Genomic DNA, 23,194 nt, shown 5'->3' with positions numbered 1-23,194 from the left:
TTAAGGCAGTAAATATTCTTCCCATGTCTTGAGAAATAACTTGACACTGTGGTGACATGTAGCAACTAGGGCTCAAGATGCTTAGATAGCCTTGAACAAGTTATACTCCACAGGAGGTCAAAATGTTGGCCACACACTTATGTGGAACTATGTTGCTGTGCTGTTTTAACTTAAGAAATTGACCTCTTAGGGGGGACTTGGGGTGGGGTAAATGCCTTGCTTCAAATATAATCAAACATTCTGTTGTCTGTAAAAGTGATTTTACCCAGATACTATTGGGATAATTTAATATAACCTGGAACCCTTGCTCTGTTCCTCACAAGAGTATTTACATCTATCACCAAGCAAGGATAAATTTTATTTATTAGTGAAGCTCCCACTTCTACAGAGGATTGCAAAGTACTTTTGCACATGAATGTCTTAAAAAAGGGAAAATGACCTCCACTTACCCCCCCCAAAATAAAATCACATGGTTTCCTACACAAACTGAAGACACATTTATTTTGTTAATAATTCCTTCATGTTTTGAAGCCTGTACATGTTTGCAACATATATAAAAAATGCAAAGGGTTATTTGAAGTGAGAGAGACAGACAATTTACTGGGAACAGTCAATCTGAAAGAACGAGAGGTGTATGTTAGGAGCCCTTACTAAAGGAGTTCAAAAAAAGATGCAAACAGTACATCTGCCACCCACATTATCTATTTTTGCCTCTCTCTGCTCCTGCTTCTCTCTCTGCGCTCCATTTTACTGTATTTGTCTCTGTAGCTCTCTCTGTGTTGCTCTCTGCGCACGTCTGAGCTGCAGCTTTTCGCTTCACTTTTCCTGTGCCGCTCCTCATTCGGGCTATAAGTCCTGTACCTCCTGTCAACGTCTCTCCCGCTCCTTTCCTCCTTGCTCTGGCTCCTGCTTCCGCTCCCATACCTTTCAGATTCTCTCCTCTTCTCTGTGTTATCATTTCTGCTTGTTGTGGGCTTTCTTCTGCTCTCAGAGGAGCTCCATTTGTTGTTCCCTCCAGAACTATCTTGCTTTAAAAGTCCACACTTCTCTCTATCTTTGTCCTTGTTACCATGACTGCTGGAGGGATCTTCATAAAGTTTTCCCTTAGTCTTCGCCTTCTCTTCAGAATCACTGCTGCTAGCCTCTGAAAACTTGGCTTTTCTTCTTTCCTTAGAATCCATCTTCTTTTGTGCTGCTTTATCTCGGCTGTCAGTCTCACTATCACTGTTGCTTTCTGAAGAGTCACTGGAGGATGGGGAAGAGGACCTGCTCTTATGTTTCTTGTGTTTACTTTTGCTTTTTCTCTTCTGCTGCTTTTTCTTCTTTCTATCTCTCTTCTTCTTCTTCTTCTTTTTCTCCAGGCGATCCAGTTTCCTTTTATTTTGAGCATGGAAAAGTAGAGCAATTAAACAGAGAAGTATGGCAGGGGAATAATGTTATATTTTAGAGGCCAGACCCTACGCAATATCAGACTGTGACGAGTTTACTATTTAAAAAATAAGAACACACTCTACTCCCAAACTTGCCACCTGCTGATGAAATGTAAGGGGCAAAGGGAGCAATTTGCGCCTGAGCCATAAAGGTAGTTTTGCTTTGGGTTTTTTTTTTTTTTTTAAAATAGACATGTTCTAAATATTTTTAAATAAAACATTTCTTCCAGTGTTCTAGGATCTAGATACCTTATTTACCTGTGAGTAATATTATTTTTTATTAAAAGTTTGAGAGGCACAGTATCATGGCTCCAATCCTGTCAAAAGGGCTTGCTTCTGCACTGCTTCAGACAGTGGCCAGGTATGGCAGAAACGGATAGGGTAGGATGCTTTTTGCCCCCCCCCCCAAACAGGCTGCCTGGGGCACATGCTTCTTCCCCTCTACCCCCCCCCCCCAAGCCTGAAACCAGCAAGGGGCCAGGCAGGAACAGGATCCTACTTGCGTGGATGGGGAATTGTATGTGCATGCCTAATTCTCAGCCCATCCAGCAGCAATGGTTGCACATGCATAGCCTCACCTGATGATCAGTGACAGTGGAAATACACTGCTTGGAAGAGGCAGCATGGCTGGGTTGGATTTAGAATAAGCTGCTTAGTGTCTGAAGGTGCTACATGTGCCCTCTCCAAGATGCTGTGCATGCAGATGAGTGTGTTATATTTAAATTTATAGTCTGACTTTAGACACTAGCTGCCCAGGGCAGCTAACAATAGTAATAAACAATTTTTTAAAAGACTTCATCCACAATGAAATGCAACACTGTTGGAAGAAGTAAAGTTGTTAATAATAATAATAATAATAATAATAATAATAATAATAATAATGGAATTCTGCTGTTTTAAGAGGCTCTGTTATGTGTAAGTCCTAGTTTCCCAAAATTGTTGTGGCTAATTTCATTAATTATTCTGGAATAAGGAGTTTGGTTAACATTTCATCCAATAAGAACAAGTATCTTTTTTCCATATTGTATATATTTTTCAACTGAACATATTTACAGCTATAGAAGGTTGCTGCCATATATAATTCATTCGTTTTATGTTATTGAGAGAGCCCTTCTGTCTGCCCTTGATGAAATCTATAAAAAGACAGCATTCGGACTTAGAAAGAACCAGCTGAAACATCACCTCCATAAATAGGCCTAAGAGCACACTATAGACAAAGTAAATAGAGGGAAAGGTATTTCAGAATTTCAGCTTTAACTTCCCAACCTTGAGAGGTTCTACTGAAAACATGGGAAGTGCTCCAAAGTGGTGTATTTAATATTGTAGCAAAATTTATTAAAGCTGCAGTACATTACCACCAATATTGCTTAGGATTCATCCACCCCCAATATATGACAGAACCGGATCCTCACAGCTCCTAATGGATAAGGAAACTCCAACACTTTTGTGATTAGAGGTGTCTTGTTGGTAATTTTTACAGAAGTACTACTATCTGTTAGCATTATAGTTACCTCAGAAGTTTTTGTTTTTGCTTAGTTGTCAAGGATTTCAAAAATTCCACTTCTGGATCATCTTCCCCTTCACTTGCAACAAATTCCTATACAATGAAAATGGGAATAGGTTGCTATGGAATACAAACAGAAATGGCAGTACTTATCTTAATGACCAGGATAAACAATATGACTATTATTATACAGTCGTACTTTGGATCTCGAACGCCTTGCAAGTCGAATGTTTTGGCTCCCGAATGCCGCAAACCCAGAAGTGAGTGTTCCAGTTTGCAAACGTTCTTTGGAACCTGAATGTCCAACACGGGTTCCGCAGCTTCCAATTGGCTGCAGGAGCTTCTTGCAGCCAACTGAAAGCTGCGCCTTGGTTTCCGAAAGTTTTGGAAGTCAAGCGGACTTCCGGAATGGATTCTGTTCAACCTCCAACGTACAACTCTATTATATTAGGAAAACAACATGTTATTTTATAGTTGACTGAGTAAACATATGGCTTTTTTGAGAAGAAAATGACTTAAGAATGCCACAACAAAGCGAGATTTTTAAAATTTACTTAATTGAAGTAGCTTTGTAAAGTCATGCTAAAAAAGAGACAGTGTGGGCATAAATATTCACAAAGTCCCAGTAATTCTGAACTGAAGAAGACCGCACTCTTTATGGAGGCATTGACTGGTTGAATAGTTTACTTGCCAATTTTAGGCTTTCCCCTTTTCAAACGTTATGTTTTCATTTTAACATTTAGGATCCTTTTATGTGCTTTGGTTTCTCATTTCTTGCACACTGGTTGGAGCTCAATTTTTATGAAGTACAACTCAAATTATACATAAAATGCACACACCACACTGAGGGCCCAGTTAGATGTGACAGCAGTTGGTCCATGTCTTTAAATGCAGGACTTGCATGTAGAAAGGAGAGGGTGGAGATGTCCAATTTTAAAAACAAAGGTTGCGTGTGAGTGAGAGGAGCAGAATCCTCATCCCTCCTAAGGCTTATCTCCATGCAGCACTTTTATCTCAGCCAGGCACACATCTAATTTTGGAGTCCCGATTGGGGGGAAAGTGTCTGAAGAGGAACTACACGGAGAAAAGCCACAGGGGTCATGTCCTTTCACCTGTGTGCTTTTTTTAACACTTAAAATCAGAACCACACTCCATTTTTTATACGTGACTAGAGCAGGCTTCCTCAAACTCGGCCCTCCAGATGTTTTGAGACTACAATTCCCATCATCCCTGACCACTGGTCCTGCTAGCTAGGGATCATGGGAGTTGTAGTTCAAAAACATTTGGAGGGACGAGTTTGAGGAAGCCTGGACTAGGGCAACTCTGTGTTTTAAACACACAGATCTGCAGTCATCATGTGTAACTTGTCCAAGAGTTTGAGAAGACAGGTGATGCATCTTAAGGTCTCAGTTGACAACTAAGTTGCATTCTGGAGCACATACTCTCTGGCCCTCTCAGCCCAGGTGAACCCCAGTGATACCAAGGATCCAGAAATCTCATGCGCTTGATGCTGCACTTCCACCCAAGAAGCAGCTTTGAAAGCTTTCTTACTGGTAAATGCAAGCCCACATGGCTCCAGTTGTCTCCTTTGGATGCCACCAGTGAACAGGGGAGAGCCAGTGGAAAGATCACAGTGGAAGACCCTTTGTCATCTCCCAACCCCTGGTATACCTTGATTTGCTATGTGTTTCCAAACTTGCCTGTACCCTCTTCCTGGAGCACCCAAGGGAAGTGTTCTGGATTGCACCTCACCTTCCAAACGTGGCATCCCCTGAAGGACATTTTCATTATTTCCCCCCTGGCTTCACCCACTGGTTGCTCTGGCTAAGGCAGTCTCTTATGATAAGGCAAGGTAGCAGAAGCTGAAACTTATTTCCTCTGGCAGGTATTAAATCACGACTAACCCACGGGAGGCATTTCATTTATTAAACTATGGGTTGGAAAAATTATTTTACACCTGTCACTCTGGCTAACAAAAAAAAGTGGAAAACACAGTAAGTTTTAGGACACACATCCCTTGCTCTATCTATTCAGCTTTCCCATGGATATGCATATTATAAAAACATTAAGTAACAATTCACAAGCAATCACATTTAGATTTACAGACATTTTCAGCTTACTGATAAAAAGATCATTACCTGTGATGGATCATTTGCGGTCAAGTTTCTCCCCAGTACATTTTGTTTCAGTGCAAACCCACTGTTTCTCATCTCCGCTATTAGCTCCGAGGGGTGCATTGATGGCCCTGTTCACCAAAATCACAGTTTGAATGTATCATTTATATCTCTCTACCTTTTTTGGACTCCACAGTGGGAATTCGGTTGAAGCTTTGTTAAGTAAAATCACAGCTAAATCAACTCAATAATCTTCTGCTGAGCAAATAATCAGATATGATTTTCTAAAACAGCAGTCTGGAGATTCAGATGGAAAATAATTGCATTTTTCTTTAAGTGCAAGGGGATTCTCTTCTTATGTAACTTTGTCATGTTGAAAACAATATATTTTAGGTATTGTCTGCCTGTAAGCTTTTGATAAAAGTACAAAAATAAAAAAGCAAGCTTTGAAAGCCATGCCAACTTTAAGATGCAAACGTTTTCTGACACCAACAATAAATACGAACATATACTTTTAAGAGGGATACTTTAAAGATGTTAGAAAAATCGTTTTCAGAAAATTAAATGTTGTTTAAAATGCTTCCAATATAAATCTCAAATGAGAGCATGTAAGTCACATGGCCCGTGATTTGTGGAAGGTCTACAGAATCACAAGAATTAATGTCTTAAATATTTTATTTTTATTCAAAAAATTTATATACTGCTTGATTGTAGAAAAACCTTAAGGTAACCTTAAGGTAAACACATGTAATGATTCCTTTCTCCTGACTGTGATTAGTGGCTCAAAAATTGGATTGCTCTCTTCCCCTCTCTGCTATGTTTGCCCAGCCCAGGAACCTTCCTTATTATTATATCTGTACCAACATGAACCACATTTAACCTTAGCCACAGCATACTTGGCATGTATAGGATTGGACTACAACCACCTTTTTGCTCTTCAGGTGGAATTGCATGTTAAAATTGTTCTTATTCTGTTTTTTTTCCAACCTGGCAAAACGCCAGTACGTTACACTCCATAAGTATTTTTTAAATTTGTACTTCCAAACGATATTCTGTCTCATCAGCATGATGGCACATTCATTATGGAAAAAAAGAGGTGGTTTGCTGCATTTGGTACTGGAAGCCTCTTATCATTACTATGAATTAACTAGTTATTACTTATCAACTGATAGTGGTCTTGTTGTCGCTAACATCAACTTAGGCGGAGCTACCTGCTTCATTCTCACCTTTTGCTGTTTCTATCTGCTGTCATTCATTTATTAGCCAAACTTTATGTTTAAAGAAGCTCTCAGAAATTATGTGAATGTGCCTGCAACCTGCTGTTCACAGTGCAACACCTCTGCATGCTCAGGTACATGTTTGTCTCTCACAAGGGCATGCTCCCAGCCCAATGGAAGTTGGGGTGCCAGAAGTTGTCAGGATAAAATATTGAAGATCGGTTTTGGAGGTTTCATTCAGAGAACTGAGATTTTTAAGACTCAACACATAAAGTGCTCTTGTGCTGCTAATACTGTCTCTTGCTAAATGTCAGTTGACGTTATTTCCAAATCAGTGCGCTTACGGTTTGCCTGCGTTAGAGGTTGGGTGTGCATATAGGATCATATAAGGATAAAAGTTGTCCGCAAGCAAGGCACAAAAGAAGATGAACTTTGGATTTTTAACATCCCGAGTCACCTTCATTGAGGTTATTGATTTGCCACCACAGGCCCTCTCTTCAGAAGTTGCTGTTGTTGGTATGTGATTTCCTCAGTAGGGTGGGTTTGAGGCTGAAGCAGTTACGGTTTCTAATTCAGCACACTAAACGCCAACCTTAACTGCTCTGTAAAGCTTGGCCCTGTAATCTAGCCTTATGTTCTGTGTTTTATTTATTTATTTTCTAGTTCATCGCCAAACAGCACGATATCTGAGAATCCTAGTAGTTGTTAAGAATGCCTTTTAAAGTTGAACACTTATACAGAGTATAACTGCTAGGCCAATGTGTGTGAATGATATAAACATCTCTCCTACCCCTGTCTAATATAAAATGAAAGCAGTGTCATAATAATAATAATTTTTTATTTATATCCTGCCCTCCCTGGCTAAAGCCGGGCTCAGAGCAGCTAACAACAAGTAATAATAGCACAGTGTACATAAAATCACACAGTCAGTTAATTAAAATACATTCTGAAATCAATTCAGAATCAAATTAATGGCAACCATTGGGCTAGAGGTCTATGAGGATTACAGAAGGAGAGAGGGGGTCAGACTGTGCCTTGGCCAAAGGCCTGGTGGAACAGCTCCGTCTTGCAGGCCCTGTGGAAAGATGTCATGCCCACAGGGCCCTAGTCTCTTATGAGAGAGCGTTCCACCAGATCGGGGCCATGGCCAAAAAAGCCCTGGCTCTGGTCGAGGCCAGCCTAACCTCCCTGTGGCCCGGGATCTCCAAGATGTTTTTATTTGAAGACCGTAAGGTCCTCTGTGGGACATACCAGGAGAGACGGTCCTGTAGGTATGAGGGTCCTAGGCCCTATAGGGCTTTAAAGGTTAAAACCAGCAATAGACTCTAAATCTTCAGTTATTATAAGAGGCATTATAAGAATACAGATTCAGCTGATGTCAAAGAAAAGAGTAATTTGCAAAAGGGTACAAAATGAGTGTTCAGTACTGCTATAAAGGGTGATCCTTTGACAGAAATATGTAGAGGTGCTCTTCAAGATGCTACTAACATGTATACATAGGCTGCAATCCTATACATGCTTACCTGGGAGTAAGTCTCACTGAACTTACATCTAAGCAGAAATGCATAGGATTGTGTTGCTTGAGTGGTGGTTGAAATAAATGCAGGGCATTAGTTAGGAAGCACACAGGTTGGCAGTTGCCTCCCCCACTGGTGTTTCAAACCATGCTATTATTCCTCAAAATTGTTCCTTTCTTTCTTGTAAGGTGGTATAAAAGTAACCACATCAAATGCTCTTAGATATACTACTTTTCTTTTAAATAATGCAACTCTTAATTATATCAAAGAACAGGCCTTTGAATCTTGCTTAATGCACTCTGTCCTCTTTACTGAAATCTGAACAGGGTAGCAGTGTGTGGCATTGCAGCTTAAGCAAATCAAAAAGTGCATGCTGATTCACAATTGAAGGAGATTTCTGTACTTCTTAGCTTCTTAAGTTTAGATTTGGATTTCAAGAGGTAGAAAAAAAGGAACAATAAGCATGACCAAGACATAGGACAAAATGAGGGCAGGGGCAAGTCTGGTTCTCCAGATCTGTCCCTTGTTCTAGTAGCTGTTCCCATAAGGGGTAGATAACGAAGTAACAGCAACTGTAATTTAGGCTGTTCCTATAATGCAGGGGTGGGAAACTCTCTTGGCCCAGTAGGCCAGATCTTTATCACACACACACCACATCCCCACAAGCCACCTTTGACAGGAGGGTGGGACTACTCACTAGTTAGTCATTTGATGTCAGGTGATTGAAACCTGTCAAAATGCAGCATTTTGTACAGCGCTTCGAAAATGCCTGACAATCAACGGGTTCTTGGGTGCTTGAGAAGTGCTGCAGGAGGGGCTTTGCAAGCCCTATGTTTGGTGCTTGGGATTTGCAAAGCACTTTGTGCAGCTTTCACCGAATGCTTGAAACCAGTTGATTGCTGGACTTTTGGGAAGTGCTGCCCAAGGGGCTTTGACAGAGTCCACAAATCCCATTTCGAAGCCCTGTCCTTACCTGCCCCACACCTGATGTCATATATGTCGTCATGTGTAAGGCAAGTGGATATGGATTTGCTGAAATTTGGACTGGGGGTTCCCCAACCTGCCAGAATGTCATGTTAGTGAAGGGCCTAGTTCTCCAAGCCCAATCCTGCTCCTCCTTTGTCAAACAGCTCCTCTGACAAGGGAAACCTGTAAAGATGCTTTGGGGGAATATATGTACAGCCAGACAACACAAATGTAATTACAAGCATTTCAGCAAGGACAACAAATGCTGATATATTAAAAGTGTGAGTGTGTTGTGTTAGAGTGGGAAGGTCAAGAATAAAGAGACAGACAAGGAGATTTCATTGAGTCCTGCATGCAGAGTTCCATCTTGAGGTGGCTAGCTAAAGGCAATCCTCAGAAGGAGACAATTTTTGCACAAGACTCAATTGCTATTAGGAAAATGCAAGGTTGCTATCGGTGACTAAAAGTGAACATGCTGCCCTCTAGTGGCTGGCTAGGATACATTCTGAAAAGTACAAGTAAATCAGAAACCTCTACTCAAAACAAAATCAAAAATTCTTTCCAGTAGCACCTTAGAGACCAACTGAGTTTGTTCTTGGTATGAGCTTTCGTGTGCATGCACACTTCTTCAGAAACCTCTACTGTATTTAAAAACTCTGCCCTCCCTCTCCTTCAAGCTCATGTAAGGTGGCAAAACTTCATTATGATTTTTTGAAATGTCTCTGGATTGTATCTTCATGTGGCAGCCCATTTTACTGGTTGCTTATGCTTACTATGTCATCATCAAAATGACCAATGCCATCTTTCTCTAAGTTTTCTAATTTAAGCTATAATTTGTGAACAAAGTGAACCAAACAAGAATAACATTTTAATCTGGACTCTGCTGAGAGGGCACACTGCACAACAGTACAGTGAACAATTCCATTTTCCCCTCTTTGCTAGGAGTGATTTTGTCACGGTGTGTTGAAACGCATCAGGTGGTAACCGATGTCAGTTTTTGGTATGCCACAAATCTGTCAAATTTAGAATATTTAAAATAGGAATTGGTTCCTCTGCCTTGCTGCAATAAAGTATGTGCCCACTTACCATTAAGTACGGATGGTTAGCTATTGTAGGAAACACAGGTTTAACCTGTACAGTGGTACCTTGGATTACAGACGCTTCAGGTTATAGACTCAGCTAACCTGGTAGTACCTTGGGTTAAGAACTTTGCCCCAGGATGAGAACAGAAATTGTGCTTTGGCGGCGTGGCAGCAGCGGGAGGCCCCATTAGCTAAAGTGGTACTTCAGGTTACGAACAGTTTCAGGTTAAGTACGGACCTCCAGAACAAATTAAGTTCTTAACCCGAGGTACCACTGTATTCATAGGGCCATTCTTCAAGCGAGTGTGTGCAAACTTTCTTTGCACACACCTCAGTTTACAGTCGATGCTGACAAATAACCATTCTATTTCCGTAGCTTCTAATTCTTGTTGGCTTCATTTTTAAAACATTTTCCAATGATCTGTATTGTTTATTATACAGTGGTACCTTGGTTGAAGAACAGCTTAGTTTATGAACAACTTGGATTAAGAATGCTGCAAACCCAGAAGTAGATGTTTTGGTTTGTGAACTTTGCCTTGGAATAAGAACATGTTTCGCTTCCTGTTGAGTGTGTTCCATTTGAAAATTGAGTCCCCCGCTGCTATGGGAAAGCACGTTGTGGTTTAAGAACGCTTTGGTTTAAGAACGGTTTCCGGAATGGATTAAGTTCGTAAACCAAGGTACCATTGTATTTTGTTTTTGTTTTGGAGTCAATATTTTGCTTTGCATCCATGATAGCACCACACAGAAACATACCTATGGATTGAATGAAAAAAACCTACCCTAAATTTTAATGCCCTGGCTGCATTTTGAAGTTGCTCTAGATAGCACTTCTAAACCTATCAACTTGGCAGCAAGTCGCACTGTAATTAAAAGGATTTATATTCCATCTGAAAAGAAGACATGATATTTAAAAGGTGTAAATCTTGAACAAACCCTGATAGCAGCAATTGACAGTGGCAATTGACAGTGGCAGGCAATTTTAAGATAGCAGCAATTGTCAGTGGCAGCCATGTTCTGTTGCTACCTGTTGTACAGAGAGTAACATACAAAATATAAAACTAAATCCCATGATAAAACTAAGCTGATCTCATGATACCACCAAGTTCTACAGTTCACTGCTCTTGTTCTGTGTCAGTAGAACCCATTGGCAATGGGCATGGTGGAAGAGCACAATGTGGAACATTGTTTTGTTTTAACATGAGGCAAGTTCTGCAGTAACAGAAGGAAGAGAGGGAACGAGTTGCTTGGCAGCCTTATTTAGCGATGGCCCTCAGAATAAGCAGTATTAATTGTGCCCCTCCAGCAGTTTTGTCATAGTTCATCAATGGTATAAATAATTAGCATTTGCTGGTAGTTAACTAGAAGACAAAAAAGTTGGATTAAAATTAGGGATCTTTTGGATGCAACTGACCACACCTTCACGAAAATACACAGTGCTAGTTCACCTCAACTGATGAGTTTTGCATTTAATGGCTACCTTATATTGATTATGAACCTGGAAAGTTACAATCAGTGGGAAAAATATTTTTTTAAAAATCTAAAACCAGCTTAGCCTAAAGAAGCATTTTGATTGCCTAATTTAACTTTGTAAAGGCTGTAGTAAAGCTTATAGCTGGTCTCTGTAAACCTCGCAGCTGGAATATTCTCACACTACCATGTAGCTTTCCAGTGATCAAAGTAAGTTACTTTATATATCAAACTAAGATTTCATAATGGAAATAAATGCAACACCAGGGGGGGTGCAGTTGTCATGAAATAATTACACTCCTGGGAGATTACAGACAAGGCTGTACCCCAGGGGTGTGATTATCCCATGATAACCACATCCAGTGAAATTGCCTTATTGCAAAAATAATCTCCATTCACCAGCAAGATATATTATTCAATAGGAGACTTGTGAAAGCGGAGAGATTATATTTTTTTTAAAGGTCTGAATCACCAACTGGATTAGTACTATGGTCTGTATACAAAGGGAAAAATGAAACCCACACAGACAGAATGCATGCTATTTCTTCTGTCTGCTACAGTATAGAGCTGTGCTGTTTTGTATTGTTAAAAACAGACACCCATTCTTAAGGAACAAGGCACTCATCAGCACCAAACAGGGGCTTTAAACTGTATGGGTGCAATCACCCTGATGCTATTCTGTACAAAGCAGGGGTGGCTGGTCCAGAAGGGCAAAAGAAGCGCAGCGACCCACCAAATGCAGCCACTTCCCCATAACAGCCCCAGTTTCCCTCCCCCCGCTTAATCACAGTGCTTAAACCCCCCCCCACTTGCACACTAAAATCACCCATGGCCTATCTTTCTGCTTGGAATCTGCATTGCTGTAGCCTGCCCCCCAACTCTCCAGAAAGGGGCAAGTGAGTGATAAAAACACCTATTTCTGCAAGCCACTTCCTATAGAAAAACAGTCCTCAGGCAGGGCAACGAGACCCACTACTCCTCTAAATAGCCTTCTTTCCTTGACTGGAAACACCCAGCCAATCAGGACACAGCTATTTACTGCAATTGCATAAAGTAGCTTGTTCAATCAATCAATACCCACAACCAATACATCAGAAGTACTTCAAAAATATTCTCTCCCACCCCACCCACAATTTTATTCTGATTCATTTAGGATACACATTGCTGCTGTTGCAGTTCTGTGCTGAGAGAGAGCAGCTTAGCAAACAAACCACTTCAGAGGTTTGGCAGGAAAAAAGCAGAAGGAGCAGACAGGCTGTGCTGCTTTGGTTTAAAGCAGGGACAAGAAACGCCAACTTTTTGTGTGGTTGGGACAAGAAACGCCGACAAGAATGTTTGGTTTATGTGCTGCACTGGGAGAAAAAGCTCTCATTTCTCAATGTAGCACACAAAAAAGCTCTCACCCAGCACTTAGCCTACTGTTTCTGCTCCTCCTACCCGCTAACCTTGCTTTCCCCCTACCTGTTCCTAGCCTATTTATTTCTGTCCCATCTCTTAATCACAAGGAGCTGCTGACTGTGAGACTCCAAGATTGGGTGGTAAGTTGTAATGGACAGGAAAAAGAGATAAATAAATCTGCCCTCCCCATCCTGACAGCTCCACCAGCCCTGGATGCCATCTGGTTGGGGCAGATCAGTGTAGGATGTGAGTGGAACCAGCTGCAGTTGATTCCTGCCATGCAGCCAGAGAGCTTTGAAACCAACACTGCTAGGTGCAGTGTGTTCTTGCTGGAAGACAATCCCTGGATGGCACCTTCAAGATTGTGACAAAGGTGAGGGTGTTCCACCTTTCCTCTAAAGGAGGCTCTGGTATGAAACTTCCCAACTGGAATTCATTAGCAAATCTGATACTGTGGACTCAATAGAGAATGGGGTGGCTATCTCACTAACTTAATTTAGGTGTTGATTTCCACTACCTTCCTATGTTAATTCATCACCAGTGGCTTTTAGGTAGAAACTGGTCATACTCACTGTGATGACATACTGCATTCATCTGTGCAAAGTAACATCTACTGTTATGTCTTGGACTGATCGACCTTTAAGCTTCACATTGTTAAACCCATACTGTACTGCAACGTACCTGTTAAGCCTAGTTTACACAGGACTCTTCACTATTTTTACTGAAGCAGATGATCAGTTAGTTACCCCTCTGGAAATTATTTTCATCATACTAACAATGCCCAAAATTTTACTCCAGAGTTTTAACAGAGGGTGCTCCAGAGATGTCAAAAACTATGAAAGTAGTCTGCAAACTGCTGAGGTTTAATAAGCAATTCACAAGGATAGGCAGAAGGTAGGCAATAGCTCATTAGCCAAAAGTGACAAGGGTAGCTTTTCCAGCCACTTCATGGCCTGCCTGTGCAGACTGTGTCTTTGTGAAGTGTCTTTGTATGAAAGAGAGAGTGATGCATCTGTGTCTGTGGTCTATAGGTGTGTGATGAGTGTCTGCATGTGCTATGTGTGGAGTGGTTGCATGGTAAGGGGGGGAAAACAGTACTTGTTATTAGACAACAACAGCATCACTGTGTGTGTGGGGGGGGGAGTGAATACTGTGTTATTTCCAAAATCAGGACCAGCAGGATATGGCTGGCAAGCATGAGGTTGTCTGGTGGAAGGGGTAGGGGAAAGCAGCAACGAGTGCACATTCTCTCATTCTGTGTTGTGCTATGTCCCCAATGGCAGCCACTTTGTGACGGGCACCCACAACACTTAGAACTGGAAATGTGCCCAATGGCCCCGCAAAATAGGTGACCACTATACTATAGTGTGAGGTTATTGCAGAAACCAAAGTTGTTGAGTGCAAAATACTGATGACAATTCTAAAATGGTAGGGCTGAATCATGAATGCTACAAAGCAAAGAAAATCACACTTTCTTTTCTGGTACACAGGGAAGCCTTCTTTCCCTTCCACTGTCAATTACTATCACTGCCAGTGGTTATTGGAAAGTTTCCCTTTTCATTCTAAAAGCCCTAAGAGGACCCCCTCAGCCCAAGAGAATCCAATCTGTGAAAGAAGGCCTCTCTCTGTCTCTCACTGATATGAATAGATCACCAGGGGAGGTTAGAGAAGAGCAGGGATCTTAACTTAAGTCTCCTAGGCCTAAGGATATATATTTGTTAAACAAATATAATGGATATACAGTGGTACCTTGGTTTAAGAACAGCTTAGTTCATGAACTTGGATTAAGAACGCTGCAAACCCAGAAGTAGGTGTTTTGGTTTGTGAACTTTGCCTTGGAAGCAGAACATGTTCCATTTCCTGTTGAGTGTGTTCCATTTGTAAATTGAGTCCCCCACTGCTATGGGAAAGCATGCCTTGGTTTAAGAATGCTTTGGTTTAAGAACGGTTTCCGGAACGGATTAAGTTCGTAAACCAAGATACTACTGTATTTAAGTTAAAGAATTGAGCACAAGAACATCTACCATTTGAACCATTAATAAAGGCAAGTCAAAAATCACAACTCATTTTGTAATATTAGAGAACTAAAGAACATATCCCTCTACAGTACTTGTTGGCAGAAGCAAAAAACTCTACCCGTTTCAAGAAAGAGATAGATAAATTTAGGGAGACTATTTGCACTTGTCCACAATACACCAAAACCTCAAATTATTTTCTCAGTTCCCTGAATGCTACCAATGTGGCATGTGGCAATGTGGTAGAATGTGCAGATACCAAGTGGAATGTGTTTGTGTCCCAATACAACTTCCTTTTGTGTAGGGGTAAGGAACCTTGTTGAGCGCGAGGGAACCTTCTGGGCGCCACATGCCAGTGGTGGACAGGGCCAGAGGCAAAAGTGTATGTTAGCTTTGTACAGTAGGCTAGTTTCTAAACACCCTCTCAAACCCTTCTCCATCTAGACAAGCAAGAGGCATTAGCAGAGTTAAAGCTCACATTAGCTGAACAAGAATATTCAGGGTGCAAAACAGGGCCAGAGACAGGTGTTTGGCCTGGGACTCCCCAGATAGAGAGGACTAGGGTGCCTCATTTGGTCCTCTGTTCCCTGCTCCTGATTACACATTTATTTCTCAAGCTCAGAATCCTATGCACACTTACTGGATAGTATGTCCCCTTGAATTCAGTGTGGCTTGCTTTTTAAGTATAGGATTGCACTGTTACATTTATTTTTTTAAATGTATATTCTTAATTAGCTATGAGAGCAATGGGCATGTATCCTTTCTGTGCAGTTCCAGAGAATACTCCTAGCATCTCGTCCTCCTTTTCCCCCTGGTACTTAAGGGATTCCCCTGTGCCTTGTAGCTGTAGTGTGAGTTGTGCCAGGAAATCCAACGGCTTTCCATCAGGATGTCACTGCCCACATATTGGCACTGACGGGAGGGGATCAATGTTGCATGGGGCCACAAATGAACCCAGCATATTGCATTAGTTTTTCAACTTAGTTTTTCAGTCCCTCTGGCAACATACTGTAGTGCTCCAGCATAGCTTGGGAATCACTGAATCAGATGGCTCACAATACACAGAAGGAACATTATTCCTTTCAGAGATGTGGCACAAAAATGCTTCTTCAAAATAAATTCCTATGCAAGCACAAGAATGGGTTTGCGAAAATATTTCAAAACGTATTTTGATAGAATGATAAAAATACATTTAAAGTGCTTACCTGAGCCATCATTGGAAACAGAGCTTGCGTTAATCCCAGAAAGGCCAAACAAAGGGCATTCTCTGTCTGTGTTCACGTGGCCCCACTTGTGACATTTAATGCACCTCACATTCCTCACCTGAAACAATGCCAATATTAACATAATTTTACTCTTCAATATCCCCATCTGTCCAATGAAACAACTGCATGTTAAAAACCTAGTAAAATATTATGTACATCACTGAACATTTGAAATTCACCATGAAAACAGGAGGGGAGGAAATGCACAAAACTTGCCTGGATGCCAAATGGCTGGTCTCTAATGTTCATGTCATCCTTAGCATATCTGTTAAAGTACAAGAAGTTATATAAGTATACATAAGCTCAACAGTTATACTATTATTGGGGATTCAAACGATGTAGAATTATGTGTAAAAGAGAGCAGTTTCAATCGTGAAACCTTGGGTTTGAATGTCATCAAATACTCTTACAAGTTTGTGAAATTACAGCATCATTATTTAGTCAAAACTGTCATGTTCAGCAAGTCAAGAGGTTTCAGTTATGGAAAAAAAACATGATGTTTTCACCCTTTCTACCATGTTTATTATTATTTTTTAATATTCTAATGATTTCCTGTAGTTTGAGTTTTCTTGACTGCTGTTTTGTTACTCCTGCTTCTGTTCTGTCATCAAGATGTATTCCCCCCCCATTTTTGTGAACTTCTTTTTAGAGTTTTAACTGGAAAAGTAGCTTTAGAACTAATTTAAATAAATACATGCATTGAGCTAATCCATGTCTTGCATGAGAAGAGAGGCATTTGAGTAAGATGTCCTGTTTGAATTCCACTGATTCCCCCATTCTGCTGCAACCCCCACCCCTTCTGATGCTGTTCTGGAGGCAGGGACCAGAACTCTTTTCATACTTCCCTGAATCTTCCCATTGTGTGATGAATGTCTGTAATATTGGAAGTTTACTCAGCTGAACTCACTCAGCATTTTTGTTATCCATTCACCTCTCCACAAGTTCATGGATTTTATATTTATTTAGATCTGATATAGGAGCTCTAGGACTCGGTTGATCCACTTTTGAAAAACAAGTCAAAGATAATACCACTTGAGAGGGCCTTTTTCTGTTGCTTTATTAAAAGAATATTTCAACCTTGAGGAACTAGGAAAACCTTTTCAGACTTAAGACTTCAGAGCACATACTTTCCAGACTTAAGAGCACATACTTGAAAATAAACTCTGCATATGGCATTATCCAAATAAGAAAGGAATAATTCTTACTTTTCACGTGGAGCTACCTTCTGCCATTCAAATTTGTACTCAGTCTCTCCTTCTTGCTAAAAGCAACAAATATAAAGTCCTGTTAAAAACACCTGGTTTGAAATTTATGCCCAGTATAATTGAAACAAAAGTTAAATTTCAAAATTACCTCTTTGCTCTCTTGTTTCATTATCAGCATGGAAGGAAAAGATAAGATAGAACATTAGAAAAGACAAGTAGATATCAATATTGCAGGCAACATCCAGATAATAGGATATCATGCATCTCTAAAAATCATAGAGCACTTACTAAATCCAAGTATTTTCCTTATTTAAAAAATGCACATTTATTTGCAGTCATGTAAACCCCAAGGTCTTGATTCTAGACTCATAGCTGAGGCTGCAATAATACATACTTCCTTATGAGTAAATCTTATTAAACTTAGTATTTACTTCTCAGTAAACCTACCCAAGACTCTGCTTTAAGAGTCTTTTAATAGTATTCAAACCTTGGATACAATGTAGGATCAAGAAATCCAATAATTTAGTTCTATGAGCTACTATGCAGGGTTCCAAGCTCAGCAGAAATGGATAATTTATATATTTGTGTTGATGTTAGAAATTACCTTTCTTTGCTCCTGGTGGGGCCTCATACATAAAGTTTAGACCATTCTTCACACGCTCATCACCCATAAGCAATCTATACAGAAAACAATGAGAATGATCACAAAGAAATAGGAGATAGGTGTCTTGGATACTAAAACATTTTAAAATGTTGACAACAAATAATGGTTCTGAAACAGATCATATACTTTTTAAATGTTTACTTTCTTTTACAGACATCTAATACAAGAAGAACCTTTTTTAATACTAGTAGTTATGCTTAAGAAATATCCCCAGACATTTTGGTTACATAAAAATATTTTAGCTCAACATTCTCATTTTCATTGTAAAAGCAGAGGTAAGCATATCCTTCATAAAGTAATTAATACATTTAAAGTGCCATATTCTGAATACAATGCACAAAGTACTGGAATTCTCCTGTTCAACTGAATTATGAAAATTCAAAATGCTATTATTAATTCCAATTGTATTATTTGGTTTTGACTGTACTTTGATAAGCTCTAGGAGTGGTGAAAGTGGTCTGACGCCAGATCTGTTGGAAGCAAGCTAAGGAGCTAGGTAGTGAACTGCAGACCTGTTTCAGTCATGCCAAGTTCTATCTACAGGCAACTCCCCATTTACGTGACGGTTACGTCCCAAGGCTTAAGGGTTTAAGGGAAATCACGTATATTGGGAACACCACTGAAAAAGCCTGCGAACAGCACAGTCACTCCCTCCAAACCTCCTTGCTCAAACTCCAACTCTCCTCAGGCCTCAGAGGTTGGTGCAAAGGCTCATGCGATTGCACTTGCAGAAGCTTGTGGGATCGCTAGACACTGTTTTCATGCTGTTTTTGCCCCTTTTCATGCCACATTTGGGTTCACTGCAAAGCACACATGTGCGTCTTGAACGCGTGTAAATGGGGAGTTGCCTGTATGTCACTGATGTTGTTACAAGCTGCAGCAGGCAGAGATATGTATGTGTAGATTTTCAACTGAAGCTATCAGGGTTAGGAAACTTAGGGTTGTATCCAACAAAGTTGCACTCACAGTACGACTTCCACTCATTAAACTGAACTCCCCCCCCCCTGCTCTGGGGGTTCCCCCAACCCTCTGGAGCAGATTTGGAATGGGCAAAAGGGAGAGGAAGTACAATATCGTTGTATAAGTGTTCTGGAATCGCAATGGTTTCAGTGAATACAATTTAACATTTTTCAGATATAAGTTTGAGACTCAAAAACAGATTAGTAGTATGAAAAGTCCCAAACTGAGAGGCTTATATCTGCTAGATTTTAGGAAAACCAAAAGTAGAGTTTCTTTTTATCTACTAAATGTAAGATTAAATGCCGTTTCTTACCTGTTATCATAACATTCCTGCTCTTTAAGGTATTGCTGCATTAACTCTTCTTGTTTCTTTTTGTCGTAAGTTATTTTCTGTTCTGCCATCCATACCTAAATGGAACAAATATGATTTAAGTATTTCTACTTTATATGCAATCCGTACTGAAATTCTGTAACCCAAATAAATTAGGAAACACTGCCAGCATATGTGTAAACACAGTTACATGGTTTAAGAGATTAGATAGTATTTTGACTATCTGGTGCGCTGGTGGTGGAATTTGGAATTTCCCACTTTATCCAGAAATTGCTTACCAATTGTTGTTGTTCAGTCGTTCAGTCGTGTCCGACTCTTCGTGACCCCATGGACCAGAGTACGCCAGGCACGCCTATCCTTCACTGCCTCTCGCAGTTTGGCCAAACTCATGTTAGTAGCTTCAAGAACACTGTCCAACCATCTCATCCTCTGTCGTCCCCTTCTCCTTGTGCCCTCCATCTTTCCCAACATCAGGGTCTTTTCTAGGGATTCTTCTCTTCTCATGAGGTGGCCAAAGTACTGGAGCCTCAACTTCAGGATCTGTCCTTCTAGTGAGTACTCAGGGCTGATTTCTTTGAGAATGGATAGGTTTGATCTTCTTGCAGTCCACGGGACTCTCAAGAGTCTCCTCCAGCACCATAATTCAAAAGCATCAATTCTACGGCGATCAGCCTTCTTTATGGTCCAGCTCTCACTTCCGTACATTACTACTGGGAAAACCATAGCTTTAACTATACGGACCTTTGTCGGCAAGGTGATGTCTTTGCTTTTTAAGATGCTGTCTAGGTTTGTCATTGCTTTTCTCCCAAGAAGCAGGCGTCTTCTGATTTCGTGACTGCTGTCACTATCTGCAGTGATCATGGAACCCAAGAAAGTGAAATCTCTCACTGCCTCCATTTCTTCCCCTTCTATTTGCCAGGAGGTGATGGGACCAGTGGCCATGATCTTAGTTTTTTTGATGTTGAGCTTCAGACCATATTTTGCGCTCTCTTCTTTCACCCTCATTAAAAGGTTCTTCAATTCTTCCTCACTTTCTGCCATCAAGGTAGTATCATCAGCATATCTGAGGTTGTTGATATTTTTTCCGGCAATCTTAATTCCGTTTGGGGATTCATCCAGTCCAGCCTTTCGCATGATGTATTCTGCATATAAGTTAAATAAGCAGGGAGACAATATACAGCCTTGTCGTACTCCTTTCCCAATTTTGAACCAATCAGTTGTTCCATATCCAGTTCTAACTGTAGCTTCTTGTCCCACATAGAGATTTCTCAGGAGGCAAATGAGGTGATCCGGCACTCCCATTTCTTTAAGAACTTGCCATAGTTTGCTGTGGTCGACACAGTCAAATGCTTTTGCATAATCAATGAAGCAGAAGTAGATGTTTTTCTGGAACTCTCTGGCTTTCTCCATAATCCAGCGCATGTTTGCAATTTGGTCTCTGGTTCCTCTGCCCCTTCAAAATCCAGCTTGCACTTCTGGGAGTTCTCGGTCCACATACTGCTTAAGCCTGCCTTGTAGAATTTTAAGCATAACCTTGCTAGCGTGTGAAATGAGTGCTATTGTGCGGTAGTTGGAGCATTCTTTGGCACTGCCCTTCTTTGGGATTGGGATGTAGACTGATCTTCTCCAATCCTCTGGCCACTGCTGAGTTTTCCAAACTTGCTGGCATATTGAGTGCAGCACCTTAACAGCATCCTCTTTTAAAATTTTAAATAGTTCAGCTGGAATATCATCACTTCCACTGGCCTTGTTGTTAGCAAGGCTTTCTAAGGCCCATTTGACTTCACTCTCCAGGATGTCTGGCTCAAGGTCAAGCTACAGTCTGCTTACCAATACTGTACACTAACTTTGCAGTTCAATTTATTTCAGTGGGATTAACTTCCAAGAAAATAAGGTGTTAATCACATATTTAGCATTTTGTCCCCATCTGTAAAATGCCCAGCTTTGGGGGGTTTCTGGTGGTAGCGGGGCATCTAAATAACTGTCAGATAAAGATGACAAAATGTTAACTTTTAAGCTTCACCATTTGTTTATTTATCTATCATATATTTATACCCTGCCTTTTCCTCTGACAGGGACAGTTTAAAATATAATCTGCTCTGCCCATGCTAGATGGCATTCACCCAAGGACTCAGATATGACATTATTGATCTTTTAAGTGAAATATATAACTTAATGTTAAAGTCAGTATCCATAGTGGAGTGGATGATAATAAGCAACGTAAAACCCATACATAAACAAATAATCCAAGTGGATCCATGTAATTACACACTTCACAGCCTCACAGGTACATCTTTCCCCAATATGACCCAGGTAGTTGGGTGACAATCAAGAGCAGATTGAGGGGGGCAGGCTTCAGGAGACAGAGAGGAAGGGGAAGTACATGCATGTAATACTGAACATCACCCATGGTTTTCACAATGACAGTTCTCAATGGCCTGTATCAAATTGGCGCTTACTTGCTTACCTTGAGAGTAAGACCTATTTAGCTCAGTTGGAGCTTACTTTCGAACAGGCATATATAGAATTGCCCTGCTGAACAACAAGGCACAGAATACGAAATATTTTAAGCACTCATCAAGGACATATAGAACTGTAGAGTTGGAAGGGACCCTGAGGATCATCTGGTCCAACCTAATGCAATGCAGGGATTGAACCTGCAACACTGGCATTATCAGCACCATGCTCTGTCCAGGGTGAGCTATCCAGGGTGGTTAAGTTTAAAAAAATAGTAAGAGGAAAGATGCTCCAACAGGGTCAGCCCAAGACATTTTGGCAACTGAGGCAAACCCCAAAATGGTAGTTTCATTTCTACCCTACCCCACCCCACCTGCCAGGGAAGAAGGGGTGAGACAAGATCTGCATCAGGAACAAGAAGGGAAAGAAAATATTTACAGATAAATTGCAAACAGATAAAAACAATGGCAGGATTATTGTAATAACCTGCAGTTACATAAGAGTATATATTTAAAGAAGATAAATAAATGAGTACGTTAAGTGAATTTGGATATGCAGAAGATATTAAAAATAAATTTAAGGAACTGCAGAAAGAGGGGGAAGGAAGTCAAGTTTTAAAATGTCAAAACGATTGTAAAATCAGTGATATATATATATATATATATATATATATATATATATATATATATATGGTACAAGAGGGGAAAGAAAGCTGGGCATTGTGATCTTCTGCCCCAGCGTATGGATCCAACTCCCTTCAGGCCCCCCAATAAAATATTTGAGGTGGCTGGGCCCCTCCAAAGTTGATGGGCATTGCTATTCAATTGATGTGTGTGCACCATAATCTTGTGATCGAGAGGGAGTGGCTTACCTGCCTCTTCCCCAGTATTTTATTCAAGTTGGCCTCCCTGCTATCGCCAGAGGCAGTCGCCTCACTTTGCCTCTTAGTTGCCCCCCCCCAACATCCCATGGCTCAAGTGGTCACAAAACCAGGGCTGCAGATGCTGGGGGACAGAAGGGAGGACCTGAAAATATTCCAGGCTGTGAGGTTCCAGAAAGCCTAGAACCGTAGAGTTGGAAGGGACGGCCAGGGGTCATCTAGCCCAACCCCCTCATCTCTAAAGCACCCATGGTAGAGGGCCATCTACTTAAAAAAACAAAACACCTCCGAGGAAGGAAAAGCCCCCCCCACCTCCAGAAGGAGGCATTTCCCCTGTCGAACTGGAGACAGAAAGCATCCCTCCCCCACTGGAAGTTAAAAGGGGGAGGCCTCCCAAAGCGAGGCATACACAACGCCTCTATAACGTCTGAACGGGCCATGGGTGCATTGGCGGTGTGTGAAGCATTCGCACGTAGCGTGCCGGCCGAATTGGGGGGAAAGGAGAAACCCGCTGGTTCATCTCTCCTCCTCCTCACCTTTTTGATATTGGACTTGGAGGCCGGGTGGAAGTCCTTCTTGCACATGAAATTGGCGAATGATTTCCCCATGATGGCGGCGGCGGCGGCTTTCGGCCACCGGGAATTCGGGCAGCGACGACGACGACGGACCCTTTTTTACCTCAGGAAAGGGACGCCTGCCTCCTTGACCGCGGTATGAAC

At 41.1% G+C, this 23,194-nt stretch overlaps 1 protein-coding gene across 1 annotated transcript; it reads right to left on the bottom strand.

Annotated features, from left to right (window-relative positions):
- Positions 1-473: 473 nt before the first annotated feature.
- Positions 474-23,168, bottom strand: CIR1 (corepressor interacting with RBPJ, CIR1). The gene is made up of 10 exons (XM_033167844.1): positions 23,012-23,168; positions 19,121-19,215; positions 17,788-17,861; positions 17,332-17,342; positions 17,184-17,239; positions 16,195-16,243; positions 15,919-16,036; positions 5,073-5,179; positions 2,942-3,027; positions 474-1,374 (listed from the first exon to the last, which is right to left on the bottom strand). Exons 1-10 carry the CDS (start codon positions 23,081-23,083, stop codon positions 702-704), a joined length of 1,341 nt encoding a protein of 446 aa, XP_033023735.1. The 5' UTR covers positions 23,084-23,168; the 3' UTR covers positions 474-701.
- Positions 23,169-23,194: the final 26 nt, after the last annotated feature.

This window comes from Lacerta agilis, chromosome 1, assembly GCF_009819535.1.
Source record: "Lacerta agilis isolate rLacAgi1 chromosome 1, rLacAgi1.pri, whole genome shotgun sequence".
Taxonomy (NCBI): Eukaryota; Metazoa; Chordata; class Lepidosauria; order Squamata; family Lacertidae; genus Lacerta; species Lacerta agilis.
Note: the sequence above shows the minus strand (reverse complement) of the source record. Positions and strands in the feature narration are given on the sequence as shown.